This window comes from Patagioenas fasciata, chromosome 8 (genome assembly GCF_037038585.1).
Source record: "Patagioenas fasciata isolate bPatFas1 chromosome 8, bPatFas1.hap1, whole genome shotgun sequence".
Classification (NCBI taxonomy): Eukaryota; Metazoa; Chordata; class Aves; order Columbiformes; family Columbidae; genus Patagioenas; species Patagioenas fasciata.
The window spans coordinates 4,398,131-4,411,252 of NC_092527.1; the positions used below are offsets into that span (position 1 = coordinate 4,398,131).

At 56.3% G+C, this 13,122-nt stretch overlaps 1 protein-coding gene and 1 long non-coding RNA gene across 2 annotated transcripts; one reads left to right on the forward strand and one right to left on the reverse strand.

Annotated features, from left to right (window-relative positions):
- Window positions 1–2,790: 2,790 nt before the first annotated feature.
- LOC139828523 (coiled-coil domain-containing protein 42-like) lies at window positions 2,791–4,727 on the forward strand. The gene is made up of 3 exons (XM_071811552.1): window positions 2,791–3,006; window positions 3,750–3,936; window positions 4,708–4,727. The coding sequence occupies exons 1-3, from the start codon at window positions 2,878–2,880 to the stop codon at window positions 4,725–4,727; spliced, it is 336 nt and encodes a 111-aa protein (XP_071667653.1). The 5' UTR covers window positions 2,791–2,877.
- Window positions 4,728–11,877: 7,150 nt separating this feature from the next.
- On the reverse strand, window positions 11,878–12,585 carry LOC139828478 (uncharacterized). Its single transcript, XR_011740152.1, has 3 exons — window positions 12,555–12,585; window positions 12,269–12,346; window positions 11,878–11,984 (listed from the first exon to the last, which is right to left on the reverse strand). It is a non-coding gene; the product is annotated as an uncharacterized lncRNA (long non-coding RNA).
- Between the last annotated feature and the right edge of the window lie 537 nt (window positions 12,586–13,122).

A 13,122-nucleotide genomic window follows, 5' to 3' on the forward strand; every position in this document is an offset into this window, starting at 1 on the left:
CTGCAAAATAACTGTAGTAATCCCAGGGTAAAGCCCAGCAAAAGCAGTAAGGACAACAAAGAAAGTCAGGGAGGGAATCAAGAGGTTATACAGAAAGCAGAGACCAGCTCTGCAAGCACCTTAGTTAAATTACTCCCAACTGTAGCTAAAATTCCCAATTTTTCAATACCTCAGCCCAGGACATCCCCTTTTCTATGCCGAGTTTTATTTCCCATCACTAAAAAATTCAGGGAGACCCTCCCGTTGAGCCACGAGGTTCAGAAAGGACCTCCTTGCTTTCTAAACTCCTTCAGAGAGGAGTTTAGGTGCGGCTGGATCCAGTTCTAGTCTCAGACTTGGTCAATGGTTTATGTCTTAAGGATATTTTCCCATTCTCAAAAGAGACTTCAACCCCCTTTTATGTACCCTTTACACTGATCAGGCCACACACTTTACACTCATAAACATGCTGCAGCAAGGGAGGGACTGGAACCCACCCTGGTATGGAGGAAGATTTAAACCCCCTACAGTTTGTGTTTTGCTTTGGTTTTTGGTTTTTTTTTATGTACCAATTAAGATCATAGCATAGCCAATTGTCATCGGATCCGTATTTTGGTCAGAATACCTTCTGCTCTATTATGGGCTATTTTTTCCAGACAAAACACAATACTTTATCATTTTCTATTTATCCTTCCTTTTTGTACATCACAAGTTTCCCCAATACCTTAACATCCTCCCTAAAGGACTGTATGGAGGAATGTTATTTTTCCTTTACATTCCCCATTCTGAGTCCTGAGGCCCCTCCTTCTGCCTCACCCCTCCTCTCAGAATGCCCCCGACCACCAAGGTAATACTTAACAGTCTGTGAGAAAGATGGGAGGGTGCTGGGGCATGGTAAGTGTGTCGAGGTTTTTAGGACGGCAGCACTGGGTAGGTGAGTGACTCCGGGTGCGGGCGGCCACGTCATGCTCGCTCTGGTGCTGCCAGGCCTTCAAGGAGAAGATGAACGACATAGCCCGCCGGTGGAAGGAACTCCATGCCAAGAAGGACCAGCTGAAAAGCTACATGGAGAAATCTTGGAGAAGGTTAAAGGTACGCCTGCTCCTGATCAGCTCTGCTGACGTGACCCTGAGTCACAGCGCCACCTTCTCCCCTCATTGCATCACCCCGTCCCTGCCGCTCCCTGCACGGGGCAGCTGGCATCAGAGCAGTGTCCCCTCCCCAAACCCGCTGCACCCCAACGCTTTGAGCACCCTGGACGGTCCAAAATGCTCTTTGCAGCCCGAGCTGGCCCTGCCTGGGCTGGAGATCCTTCCCAGGCAGCCCCCACATTCTGGGGGTGCCACCCAGACCCCACAGCACTGGGTACCCCAATACCCACCAGAGCTGGGCTTCGAGCATCCCCTGGTGTGGGATGCAGCCAAATCTCCAGCGATAGGGAGGTTGCCAGGTTGGGACTCAAAACACCATTCATGACCGATCTGACACCCCCGCAGATGTGCACCCCCAGCAACACGCCGGCCACGCTGCCCAACGTCCCCGACGCTGTGGTCACGTTCTCCAAGCTGCAAACCCCTGAGAACCAGTAGAGCAGCAACAGCCCCATCGCCTCCATGGCCTGTGCCCGCGAGAGCTTCAGCCCCTTTTGGGCTTCCTCGCCCCACAACCCCCAGCCCGCCTGGCTGCCCCCTCCTCACCCAGCGTTGGGAGTTGGGGCTCCCCTGAGAATCGCACTGGAAGAATTTTCTAGGTAGTACTCCTAGGGTGGGGGGGCACACACTCTTGGGGAGGGCACTGGCCATCAAGACCCTCTAGATGGTCTTTCCTCCCCTCATTTTTTAAAAATATATATCTAATGTATTACAAATCCAGAGAGAAGGAGCAGCAGCACAGAGGTGGGTGCTGGGTGGGGGGGTTTCTTAGTGCCCCCTCCCACCAGCATCGCTGCAGCGGGGCTGGAGAGCAAAGGGGAGGCAAATAACAAAGAAATCGATGGCTGGAGGCAGCTGTCGGCCCCCGGATCATGGCTGTGGGGGCACCCTGGACTGAGGGGGCACAGCCGCTGGGCCCCCTGCCTCTGCATGTCCCAGAGCCCTGATGAAGCCCCCAAAGCGCTCCCCTCCTCCGGCTCCAGAAATCAGCCCGGCTTCTTGCACAGCCCCCCTGGGGCCCCCTTACCCCGTCCTCCCTCCCTCGACACCCGCAGGGTCCAGGGGGATTCTACAAGGTGATGTCCCCCCGTCACTACCACTGCCACACGCGGTCCTTCCCAGGGGAGGGGGGAGCTGGGGGGGTTTCAGTCTTGAAATCAATCTTGCAGCGGCGGGCGGGCGGCGGCGCCGCACCCTGAGCTCTCTGGGTAGCCTGGCCGGGCGGCTGCTCCGCACCTGGGCGCGCCTGGTCGGGGGCCGCAGAAGGCGCCGAGCTGTGCCGGAGGACGATGAAGGTGGGTTCCGGGCCTTTAAGGAAAAGATGGCTGACATAGCCTGCCGGTGGAGGAAACTCCATGCCAAGAAAAACCAGCTGAAAACCTACATGGAGAAATCTTTGAGGAGGTTAAAGTTACGCCTGCTCCTGATCAGCTCCGCTGATGTGACCCTGAGACACAGCGCCACCTTCTCACCTCCCCTGGGGAGACAGTCTTGGGCCAGCACTTCTGTCCAAGCCTCCCTTGAACCTGGCGGGGTGAGGAACAGGACTGGCAGGGCATGGGGGTTTGTACTGCAGATGGGGAAAGCCCTGATAGCGCTTGGGCAGCAGGGAGCTTGTCCAGTAGAGAGCTTGTCCAGTACCAGTGTGATCTCCTGGTGGGGGAAACATCACTAGGAAGATGATCAGCTGCGAGTCCAAGCTCTGAAGAAAGCTGTGAGAGAAAGAGAGGAGAAAACACAAAAGGAGATGGAGCTTTTGAGGGCTAAGAAGAAACTCAAAGCTCTGAAAAAGGAACACCAGAAGCTCAGCAGCCAAGTGCAGAAGCACTCCATCTTCAAAAACTACCTGGAGGATGTGGTGAAGATCTCCCCACAGGTGAGTTTGGACATGAGAGACAGATCATGGCCTCAGGGAGGGCTGTATGTGGATGTTAAACCTGGAGGAGATAAGGCAAGTCCAGGGAAATCATGACACTTGGTCAAACGCAGACACCTCAGGTGGGATGGGAGGAGGTTCCCTGCAAGCCAGGTGAGCCAAGGGGACCAGAGTGAGGGGAGGAAAAGCAGAAAAGGAGATGAAGGCTTGAGAAAACCCAAGAAAAAGTGTTAGAAGGGGGAACAGCACAGAGCTGAGGGGCATGGGGACCCCTTTGTGTCGCTGTTTCACGTGACATGGATGGTTTGGGAGAAGGGCCAAGCTGCCCGAGAATGGGAGCCCAGGCAGCTGTCGGGAAAGCTGAGCCCTCTCTCAAGGGTGTGTGGGCGTCCCTCCCTGCATCGCTTGCACTCCTGCGGCCCGGCTGCCCCACTCCCATGGCTGGGTGACTTGGCCCTGGCAGCTGCACTTGTGCTTTGTTTCCTATCAGAGCACTGGGGGGTGGTACAACATCTCCCCTTGCTGCTGGCAGTGGCAGCTCTGGGACCAGCACAATGGGGCCATCAAACAGGGAATGTGGCGACGCTCACAAACCAACTGGGGCAGCAGGCTCGCCAAGAGGGGAAATCTTTCAGCTGGGGGAGGTGTTGTCCCTGGTCAGGACAGGGTGCCAAACAGCACGAGACTTGCAGTCATGAGGGGAGGGCAGGGGCATTACTAAACCCAGGATCCTTGTGCTGCAGTTTGAGGACATCCAGGACGTCATTTCCCGCTACAAGCTGCTGGTGAGGACGCGCAAGGACCTGCAGCAGTCCCAAGAGAAGGACAGGGAAATGATGGAGCAAGCCAAGGTGCTCCTGGATCAGTATGAGGCAGAGAAAGCAGCTGAGATCCTGCAGTGCCAAAATGAGCTGGAGCAGCTCCAACGACGTTTTGCGCAGGTTCAAAGTGATGTCCGCTTCTGGGTGAGGAACTGCGGGATGGGCAAGGGAAGATCTCCAAGGCCTGGCTGGGTGAAGCCACAGGGTCATGGCAAGGCACAGTGGCAGACTTTGTAATTGGAGGAGATGCCTCATTTCATCCCTGTAGCAGGGGGTGCAGAATGACAAATGACAGACCAGGTCTGGAGCAGGTTATGTCTGGGCTTAAAACAAGTCCAAAAGTGACCCAACTGGTGGTCATCTGGGCTGTACCAAGGCACATGAATGTGTAGAAACGCGCGCAGCTCTGCTGGCCTCTGTTCCCTTTGCATCACTCTGAGGGGGCCTTGCCAAATTCCCTTCCTGGATACTCCAGGCTGCAGGAGTTGAGTCCCACCAGGTAAAGCTGGAAAGCGTGTGGTCTGGGTGGGTGGTGGTGGGATGCGCTGCCCCCAGGGTGTCAACTATCGGGGTATCTGGAGGACCCACTAGAACGAGGGGTGCAGGAGCTGGCAGAGAGATGGGGCTGCTCAAGGAGTAGCTGTGGTAGTTCCTGGATCTGCTTCCACCACACCAAGCTGAACCAGCTCCAGCATAGCCCTGGGGGAGGACAGGTTCTTCCTAGCAAAACAAAGGAGTGTGGAAGCCAGGCTCTCCAGCACTGAAGCAGCATCTTTGCTGGGACATATCACCATGCTGTGTGTCTGATGGGCTGATGAGGGACAGACGCTACAATATGTGGATGGCATTCCTACTGAAAACGCTCAAAAGTGGTTTATAGACGGAAGCAGCCAGCCCTGAGGTGATCTGGACCTTTGCCAAAAATCCTTTCCCACAAAAGGCAGAGATAATTGCCCTTACTCTGCCCTGGAACTAGCTCAAGGTAAAACTGTTAGCATCTATACTGACTCCAAGGATGCTTTCAGGGCTGTGCACGTGCACAGAGCAATTTGGAAAGAAAAGGGACTTTTGAACTCTCGAGGCAAACAGATCAAGCATGCGGAGGAGATATTGGAACTACTGAAGCAGTTCAACTTCCTAAGAAAACGGCAATCATGCACATTAAGGCGCGCCAGAAAGTGAGCTCGGAATCGGAAAAGGCTGGTGGACAGAGAGGCAAACCAAACGGCTCAGCACAAGGTAAAAACACAAAGTGCTCTCGTCCTTGGTGGGCAGGTCTCTTTAACAGGTAAGCCAGAGTGTACTAAAGAGAATCGAAACTCATCGTAGATTTAAAGGAATCACATCATAAGGAAGGGTGGGCTCAAACGCCCCAGGGAAAACTTACCACCCCCTCTCATCTGGTTTGGCCTTTAGGAAGGGAAGAACAGAAGAAGGGGCCTTGGGGACTAGAACCACTACGCAAACATTTGATTAGGGAAACAGGAGCTAGAGATTTGTCTGTCACTGTGGAAGAGGTGACAGCGGTGTGATCTTTGCCTCCAGACTAATCCCAAAAATATGCCCAAGCTAGAAATGGGTCAAATGGGGAAAGGGAATGGGCCTGGACCACAATGGCAAACTGATTGTTCAGAACTCCCAGGAAAAGGGGGGTACCGATATTTGTTGGTATTAACTGATGCTTTTTCAGGTTGGCCAGAAGTGTTCCCTACCAGGACAGCAAAAGCTTAGGAGGTGACTACAACATTGATACACAAAATAATACCAAGGCTTGGAGGCCCAGCTGTTAGATCCTCTGATTGAGGGCCACATTTTACTGACGAGTATGTGAAGTCTTTTGCAGAGAACTTTGAAACCATAATAGGAAGGTCCATTTCAAGACCCACTGACTGCTACCAATATTAGAGAACAGAATGCCTGGATTCGCCATTCTAGAGTGAAGAAAGCCTGCGAAACACCATGGAGAGTAACCCGGGTGCAACCTGGAAAACTCTGTTTTTCACAATCACCTTTTGGTCCTTCTGGGGGACCAGCCTGGGTGGTGCTTCCCACATTGGGAAGAAGAAACCCAAAAGAACAAACAAGTAGAATTTTTGGTAGATATGGGGGCAACACTAATGAAAACCTGGAAAGAAGAAACTTCAACCCCATGATGGAAGGGGCCTTTTTCTTGTTTTGTTAACTACAGAACCAGCTGTTTGGAGGGCAGAGAAAAGATGGACACACGTCTCTCAAGCTAAAGGACCCCTGACGGAAGAAAGAACCTTGAAAGTATCTCAAGAACCGGGCGAACTGAAATTGAAGTTGACTCGGGGTTGTAAATGGACTGTGGTATAAGCATATCCACAAAGGGAACTTACCAACAGGATTGTGTAATAAATGTCTAAGAATAGAAGATCAGGAAACCAGAGCTCGGTTGAGGATTCTAGTTGCCACTGGAAGAATAGAAAAAAAATAGCCAAGAATGGTGGGAGGTATTTACTGAAGGGGTGAATGGGAATTTAGAGAGTCCGCCAGTGATGAAAAGAATAGAGTGCAGACAGAGAAATCAAATTCCGTGTTGCTCCTGTTGTTCCTAGGAAGTGAAGGCCAAGAGTTGGGAAACGATAATCGCCACGCTAACAACAAAAACAGGAAAGGCAGGGACACGGCCCTCGCTGCCGAGAAGACGACGACCTCGGCTGCTGGCTGCAACCTGCTCGGCCAGAGAGCGTGGAAACCTGGACCTGATCCTCTTGCCAGGAGCGGTGACTTATTGTTCCCAACTTAGCCTGGCTAATCCCTGTACCAAGTGCTACGAGCGTGTGAGAATAGGAAGACTAACCCAGTATGTTCTAAATTATCACACTCGTATTAATTCTGGATGTTATGATAGAACAAAATTGGAGAAGTGTGAAATCCAAGGGCAGAAATTATGGGTAGCAACTAACCTAGAGAAAGGTGGACTCGGTGTAGGCTCTGCCTCCTGCCCTAGGGGAGAACAGAGGATCTGTTTTACACAAGTTGGTAGGAGGGCCTATTCAGATGGAGGGGGAGTGCAAGACAAAACTTGAAACAGAGAGGAGTTTAATAAATGCCCCATAGGAGGAATGCAAACTTGGAAAGATGGTGAATGGCCTGCACAAAGAATATCTGAATACTATGATCCAGCCACATGGGCCCAAGATGGAAACTGGGGATCCCATACCCCTATATATATGCTAAACCAAATTATTCGGTTGCAAGCAGTGGTTGAAATAATAAGCAACCAGACGGCTGAGGCACTGAATCTCATAGCAAGACAATTGTCTCAGACCAGAGCTGCAGTGTACCAAAATCAGGTAGCTTGAGATTGTCTTTTAGCTGAAGAGAGGGGGGCGTCTGTGGGAAACTGAATACTTCGGAGTGTTGTTTGGAAAGAGATGGCAATGGGGAAGCCATAATGAAAATAGCAGAGGAGACAAAACGCGTTGCACATGTACCAGTACAGAAATGGAATTCTATACTTACTAGCCATTGGTGGGGTAACTTATTTGGGGGAGCCTGGTGGAAGAAAATAGGCTTCATGATAGTATCTGCATATCTGGGTTTACTGTTTGTGCCACGTATGACCCCGTGCTTTGTTCAGTTAATACATTCAGTAGTCCAAGCCATGCAAATCTCAGGCACGCCTATAGATCCTGAAATGGCAGCAAAAGGAACGGGGTATAAACTAACGATTTTAAAAGATAACACCAAACTGGACCTGGCCATTGCACTGGGAAGAAGAAACCCAAAAGGAAAGCGCTAGGAACTGCAGTGAGCGGGGTCACCATGCCAAAGAGCGCGAGCTCCCGCTGCAGCCCAACAGATGCCATTGCTGCCGGGGCACCAGCCACCCGGTCATCAGCTGCCCCAGAAGAGCAACACGAATGTTTTGTTCAACATGAGAATTTGTTTGTTCTTTGAGGGAGAAAGATAAGTCTTCTCATGTCGAAACAGCCTTCTTACTTGTGGTCCGAGAAAAGGTTAAATAGGGAATCATCATGTTAGTACAAGAATTTACTAACCTTCCCGAAAAGGGGGGAACTGATAGAGGGAACTAACTAACTAACTAACCCATTATGTTAAGAAAAAACAGAACCTCGTCGAATGCCAAGGTAAGAGGTTTTACAGCACCTAGATGTAAACTTGAGAAGACGAGATAACTAAGATTTACAGCAAAAGGGCGGAACCAGTCTGATTTCAATCGACTTGGCAGCTTGGGTTCCAGTCAATTCAACATAATGAGCCAAAGGTAAAGAGTTCACTGTGACGAGGCTGAAGGAGCCTTCATCCAAAGACTCCTCCTCAAGACCACCAGATGGCACTGCGCAGGTGCAACAGGGAGGGGTCAAGGAGGAGACTATGGAAATGATCACCTGGGACTCATTTTAATAAGAAGTGGGAAAGGTTATGAATATGTAGAGGCGTTCCTGGGGTCATTATGAATACATAACACCTTACTGTATTTAAACACACCTCATATTGTTAGAAGTTGCGCATGAACGGTGGAACGATCCCCCTTGCGCCCGACGTCGAAATGAACATACCTGCCTTATAACCTTGTGAGCTGGGAAGTTTTATGACTTGACAGATTGTAAAGTTGTTTCCGCTCACCATCACGGCCAGAGAGTCCTGCAGCCCCGGCGCAGCTCTGAAGCAAGAAACAACAGATGTAGAAGGCAACCCCAGCTCCTGCAGCATCCTTTTCTTACTCCTGCAGTATCCTTTTCTTACTCCTGCAGTGATCACCGCCCCTTAAGGGGTGGGGAGGAGGAGGAGATCCCTTCGGTACCTGCAGTCTGCTGGTTCACTGCTGGGGCGCAGTGCTAGGCGCGGGAAATATGAAAATAAACCGGAGCAGCAGCGCTCCTGGGGCGGGGGGTGTTCCCTGCAGAGCATCCCCCCGGGAGCCGGGCCTCGGCTCAGCTCGACTCAAACCCACCCCACGCCCACCCGGCGGAACCTCAGGAACCAGGGGACAAGTGACCCCAAGATGGGGGTGGCCAGGCAGAGAACGGGTTCCCTCTGGCTGGGAAAGGAGGGGTTGAGCTGAGGGGGAACGGGAGGTTTGGAAAAGGGGAAGGGGGATCCCTGGCAGGCAGCGAGGCTGGAGGGGGCGTCCCGTCCCCTCACCCAGCCACGCGAGCTCTGCCAGGGGCTGGAGCGCCGCTCGCCGCCGTCCTGTCCGCGCGAGAGACCGCCCCGCCGCCATCTCTAGTGAGGGCACAGCGGCCGCGCTCTCCCCGCCCCGCGACAGACACCTCATCAGCCACTGCCCGAATGGCGCCGGTACCCGAGGCGGAGGACTCAAAGGATGTTAACTCCCCCTCCTCGGCGGGGTGCGCCGCCCGCTTTCCAAGAGCGGCTCCCAGAGCGACCAGCTCCCCTCCTCCCCAGCGGCACAAGGCACGGCCTCAGTGCGGCGGCTTCACTGCCCGTGCCGAAGATGGCGGCGCGACGGGAGCGGGAAAGCGTGAGGCGCTGCAGGCGTCAGGCCCGGCCCAGGAGCCCCCAGCCGCTCCTGCTCCCACGCACCCCCCCCGTTTGCTTTACATTTGTGTATCGTATATAAATGCAGGGACAAGGAGCAGCAGCACGGAGCAGGCTGCTGGGTACGAGGTGTTCCCTCAGCACACACACCCACACCCCCCCGTCCCGGGCCGGGTCGCTCCGCACGAGAGGGAAGGTGAGGGAAAAACAAAAACTAAAGGCACAGAGGCGTCCTGGCTGAAGCCGAGCTGTGCTCATCTACCCTTTGAATGACAATTCCAAAGGCACATCCCCACTCACGAAAGCTGGTGGCTCCGCAGGGTCCCCAGCAGACACAACCACCGGCCGGCGGGGCAGGGGGGGCTCTGCCCGGGGAGCTCCCGCAGGGTCCGCAGTCTGAGGACAACGCTCCGCCCACAGCCCCACACCGAAACCGCCGGAAGGTCCCACAGCCTCCTTGGCAAGCCCAAGGGAATCCGAGCTGGGCCCGTATACGGTCAGTGCTCCAGAAGCTTCTCTGCTCCCAGGCGTTTCATTAAACGAGGGCCCCGTCTGTCAGCCGAGGGCTGTGGGCGTGACCAGAGCGCCCATCAGCCGGAAGTGCCAGGTGCTTTCCTGCGGTTGCAAAGTGCTGCGACATGGGGCTGTGGGCACGCCAGGGCGTGGCGCGGAGCTGCTGCGTGCCCCCAGTTCTGGGTCCCCCGACCCAGAGCAAAGCACTCCCCTCCTCTGGCTGCCGACAGTCAGCCTGGCTTCTTGCACAGCCCCCTGGTTACCCCCTCACCCCATCCCCCCAGTTAGTCCCAGGGGGTGTTTCTGAAGCCCATGGACACCTCAGCCCCACCCGGGGTGCAGGATGGGCCTTTGCTGGCTCTGCCCTGGTGCCCACCGGTTTGCTGCCAGTGCTCCCTCTGGGGGGCTCTGGGTACCAGCGGATCCACCTGGGCACCCCCAAAGTGCCTTTTTAGCACTTATTTTTCTCCTGAAAAGCAAACACAGCGGGGCTTTCTGCCATCCTGCCCCAGGGACCCCCACTCAGACCACACCGGCACTTGGTTGCCCATCGCCATTTATTGCAGCCGCTGCCCCCACCCTGAAGCACGCAGGCTGTTGTCCCACACTGCCAGCACCACCCCCTATGTCCCCCCAGCTCCCTCCAGCTCCACCACGAGGAGCGGCTGCCCCAGCAGCCCGTGCTGCTCCCACATCCCAGCCCAGACCCCAGACCCCTGTCCCACCCTGCCCAGCTGCGGGCACAGACCCGTCCCCCCAGACAGCAGGGTGTCCTCTGCCCCCCGGTGCCCTGACAGGGCCATACCTGGCCGGCTCCTCGAGGTCATGGTGTCTGGGGTGGCCCTTGGCGTTGTGGGCAGCTGAGAGCCCCCCATTATGGAGAGCTGCTCGTCCTGCCAGTTCCCATCAGTGCCGTCCTGGCCCGACAGCTGCATCGCATCCTTCTGGGAAGGGGAGAGCATGTGACCCAAACACGGGACCCCACTCCGCATCCCCCAGCAACCCTCCCCCAGCCAGCTCTCCCTGGGGAAACTGAGGCACGGATGGATCCCCCCGCAGGCTCAGCATCCCCCTCCCCACCTCTGTCATCCCTACCTTGTTGGGGCTGCGGGCGCCGGATGGGGACAGCCGTGGGGTGCTGGGCGGTTGGGGCTGGAAGCGCGGGGGCATGAGGGTGTGTGGGCCCCCGCAGCTCCGCGGAACAGTGGGGTACCTGGACTCGCCCGTCCGCTCCCTGTGGGACAGGACACAGGGTGCTCAGTGCCCGGCAGGTGGCACCCCATGTGTCGCTCGACGCCAGGGAGGGGTCAGGGGGCAGTTACTCACAGTCCAGGCGCCAGCATGTGGAGGGGCCAGTCCCAGGACAGGCAATGGAAACCAGGCAGCAGCTGCCTGGAGAGGGGAGAAAAGGGCTGGGGAGCTCCTGGGGTGCACAGCCCCACCTGCACACCGTCCCCTGCCACAAAAAGCCTCTGCACCCACCCCTCAAGATTGGTTCGGGAGGGCTCCTCCCACACGTGCCCCCTCATTGTGCCCCCTCCATCACTGGGAAGCTGCAGCTGGCAGGAGCACAAGGCACAGCCACTTGCTCAGCATCCCCAGGGGCACTGCCCACACGGCTCCCACGCCAGGGTACCACAGCGGCACAAGCTGGGACAGCCAGCAGGAACAGGGTCAGCACTGCCAAAGGCACCGCTGTCCCCATCGCACTCACTTCCTAATCCCAGCGGCATCGTCACGCTCTGGCTGCAGCGCCTTCTGGAGCTGCCCGCTGAGGCTCTTCCACGGCTCCTCCTGCTGCTCCCAGAACGCCCCCAGCTCCCAGCGGTCCAGCTGTGGACGGGTGACACCCTCAGCCATCTACCCCGGGATGGGACATGGCGGTCCCCAGGGGGACAGCCGGGAAGGGGCACCCTCGCAAGGATGCTGCCTCAGGCTGCCAGGCCCCCAAGGTGCCAGTTCTGCGTGGAGGGGACGAGCCCTCACCTTGCAGTCCATCTGTCTCTGCAGCTCTTTCTGGAACCAGTGCCAGCCCTCCTCCTGGCCCGTCACCCGGCTCGTCACCTCCTCCATCGCCTTGTTCAGCCGCTCCTCGCACGCCTCAAACTGGCTGCGACTGACTTTGTCAGCCAGGGCGGCTTTGTCTGCTTTCTAGCAACGGGGAAAGGCGGGAGAGCGGTGGGGACAGGATCCAGGGACAACGCGAGAGGGAGAAGTGGCTACGTGGCCCTGTTCACCCCATCACCCCCGTGGGGTTGCTCCCACCAGCCAAAGGCACTCGGGGTCACAGAGGGACCTGGCAAGGGACCCGCAGCCGGGCTGGAAATCCTCCCTCCCCCTGGTTGGTTCTGCCAGCCGGCACCCAAGGGACAAGGGGCGTTTGTCACCCTGCCCGGGACACCCTTGGCTGGCACCAGGGCCCCTCGAGCCCCTACCTCATCGATTCCCAGCACCAGCAGCTGCTCCTTGTCTGCTTTCTGCTTCTTGAGCCTCTCCAGGGCCTGGGACAGAGCCTCCCAAGGCAGACAGCAGCCCGTGACGCCACGGCAGGGTCGGAGCTGCCCCCCAGCCAGCCGAGCAGCCCCTGCCTCCCCTCCCCACCCCATCAGAAACCTCCAGGAAAGGCATCGGGAAGCTGTGCAGGGCTGCGAGCAGGGTGGCAGGGGGACAGATCCCTTGGGGTCCCAGCCTGGGCTCTGCCTGCGGGTTACAGCCACCCACCTTGATGTCCTTCTGCTCCTGCTGGCCATCCTGCTGGAGGTTTGCAAGGGCCGAGCTGAACTTCTCATAGTCCTTTTGGAGCTGCATGATGTTGGCCTGGAGGCACTTGAGCTGCTCGTCCTGCTGCAGGGACTAAGAGGACAAGGCGGTGCTGAGCCAGGGGGTGGCTGCCCCGCGGGGACAGACCCAGGGTATTTTGGCTGGTGGCTGCGGGCTCTCAGTGCAAGCAGGACATTTGCTCCAAGGCTTTAAATCCCTTCCATGCTGCTGACTCCCACAAGCCAATTAGGGGGGCAGCGAGGGGTTCCCCCACGTTACAGCAAAGCAGAAATGCCTGGGGGGTCCTGGCAGCTCAAGCCCCCTACACCGTGTCTCCTTACCTGTTTCCTCCACTTCGGGTAACTCTCCACCTTGCCGCCTGCCTTCTGGGCCAGGGATTCCAGCTGCTCCTCGAGCTTCTTGCAGTGCTGGAGGAGCTTCCCCAGCAGCGCCCTGGTGTCCCAGTTGCAGCCGGGGCACCCTGTGTGCTCGTGTCCCCCGCTCTGCACCGTTGCCCTCGGCTCCTCCA

Excerpts from the sequence above, each read along its gene's own strand:
- LOC139828523 (XM_071811552.1), top strand. The coding sequence starts at position 2,878 with ATGGAGCTTTTGAGGGCTAAGAAGAAACTCAAAGCTCTGAAAAAGGAA. Across the intron at positions 3,007-3,749 it reads TGGTGAAGATCTCCCCACAG|TTTGAGGACATCCAGGACGT; the intron begins GTGAGTTTGGAC and ends CTTGTGCTGCAG. Across the intron at positions 3,937-4,707 it reads GCTGGAGCAGCTCCAACGAC|ACGGAAGCAGCCAGCCCTGA; the intron begins GTTTTGCGCAGG and ends AGTGGTTTATAG.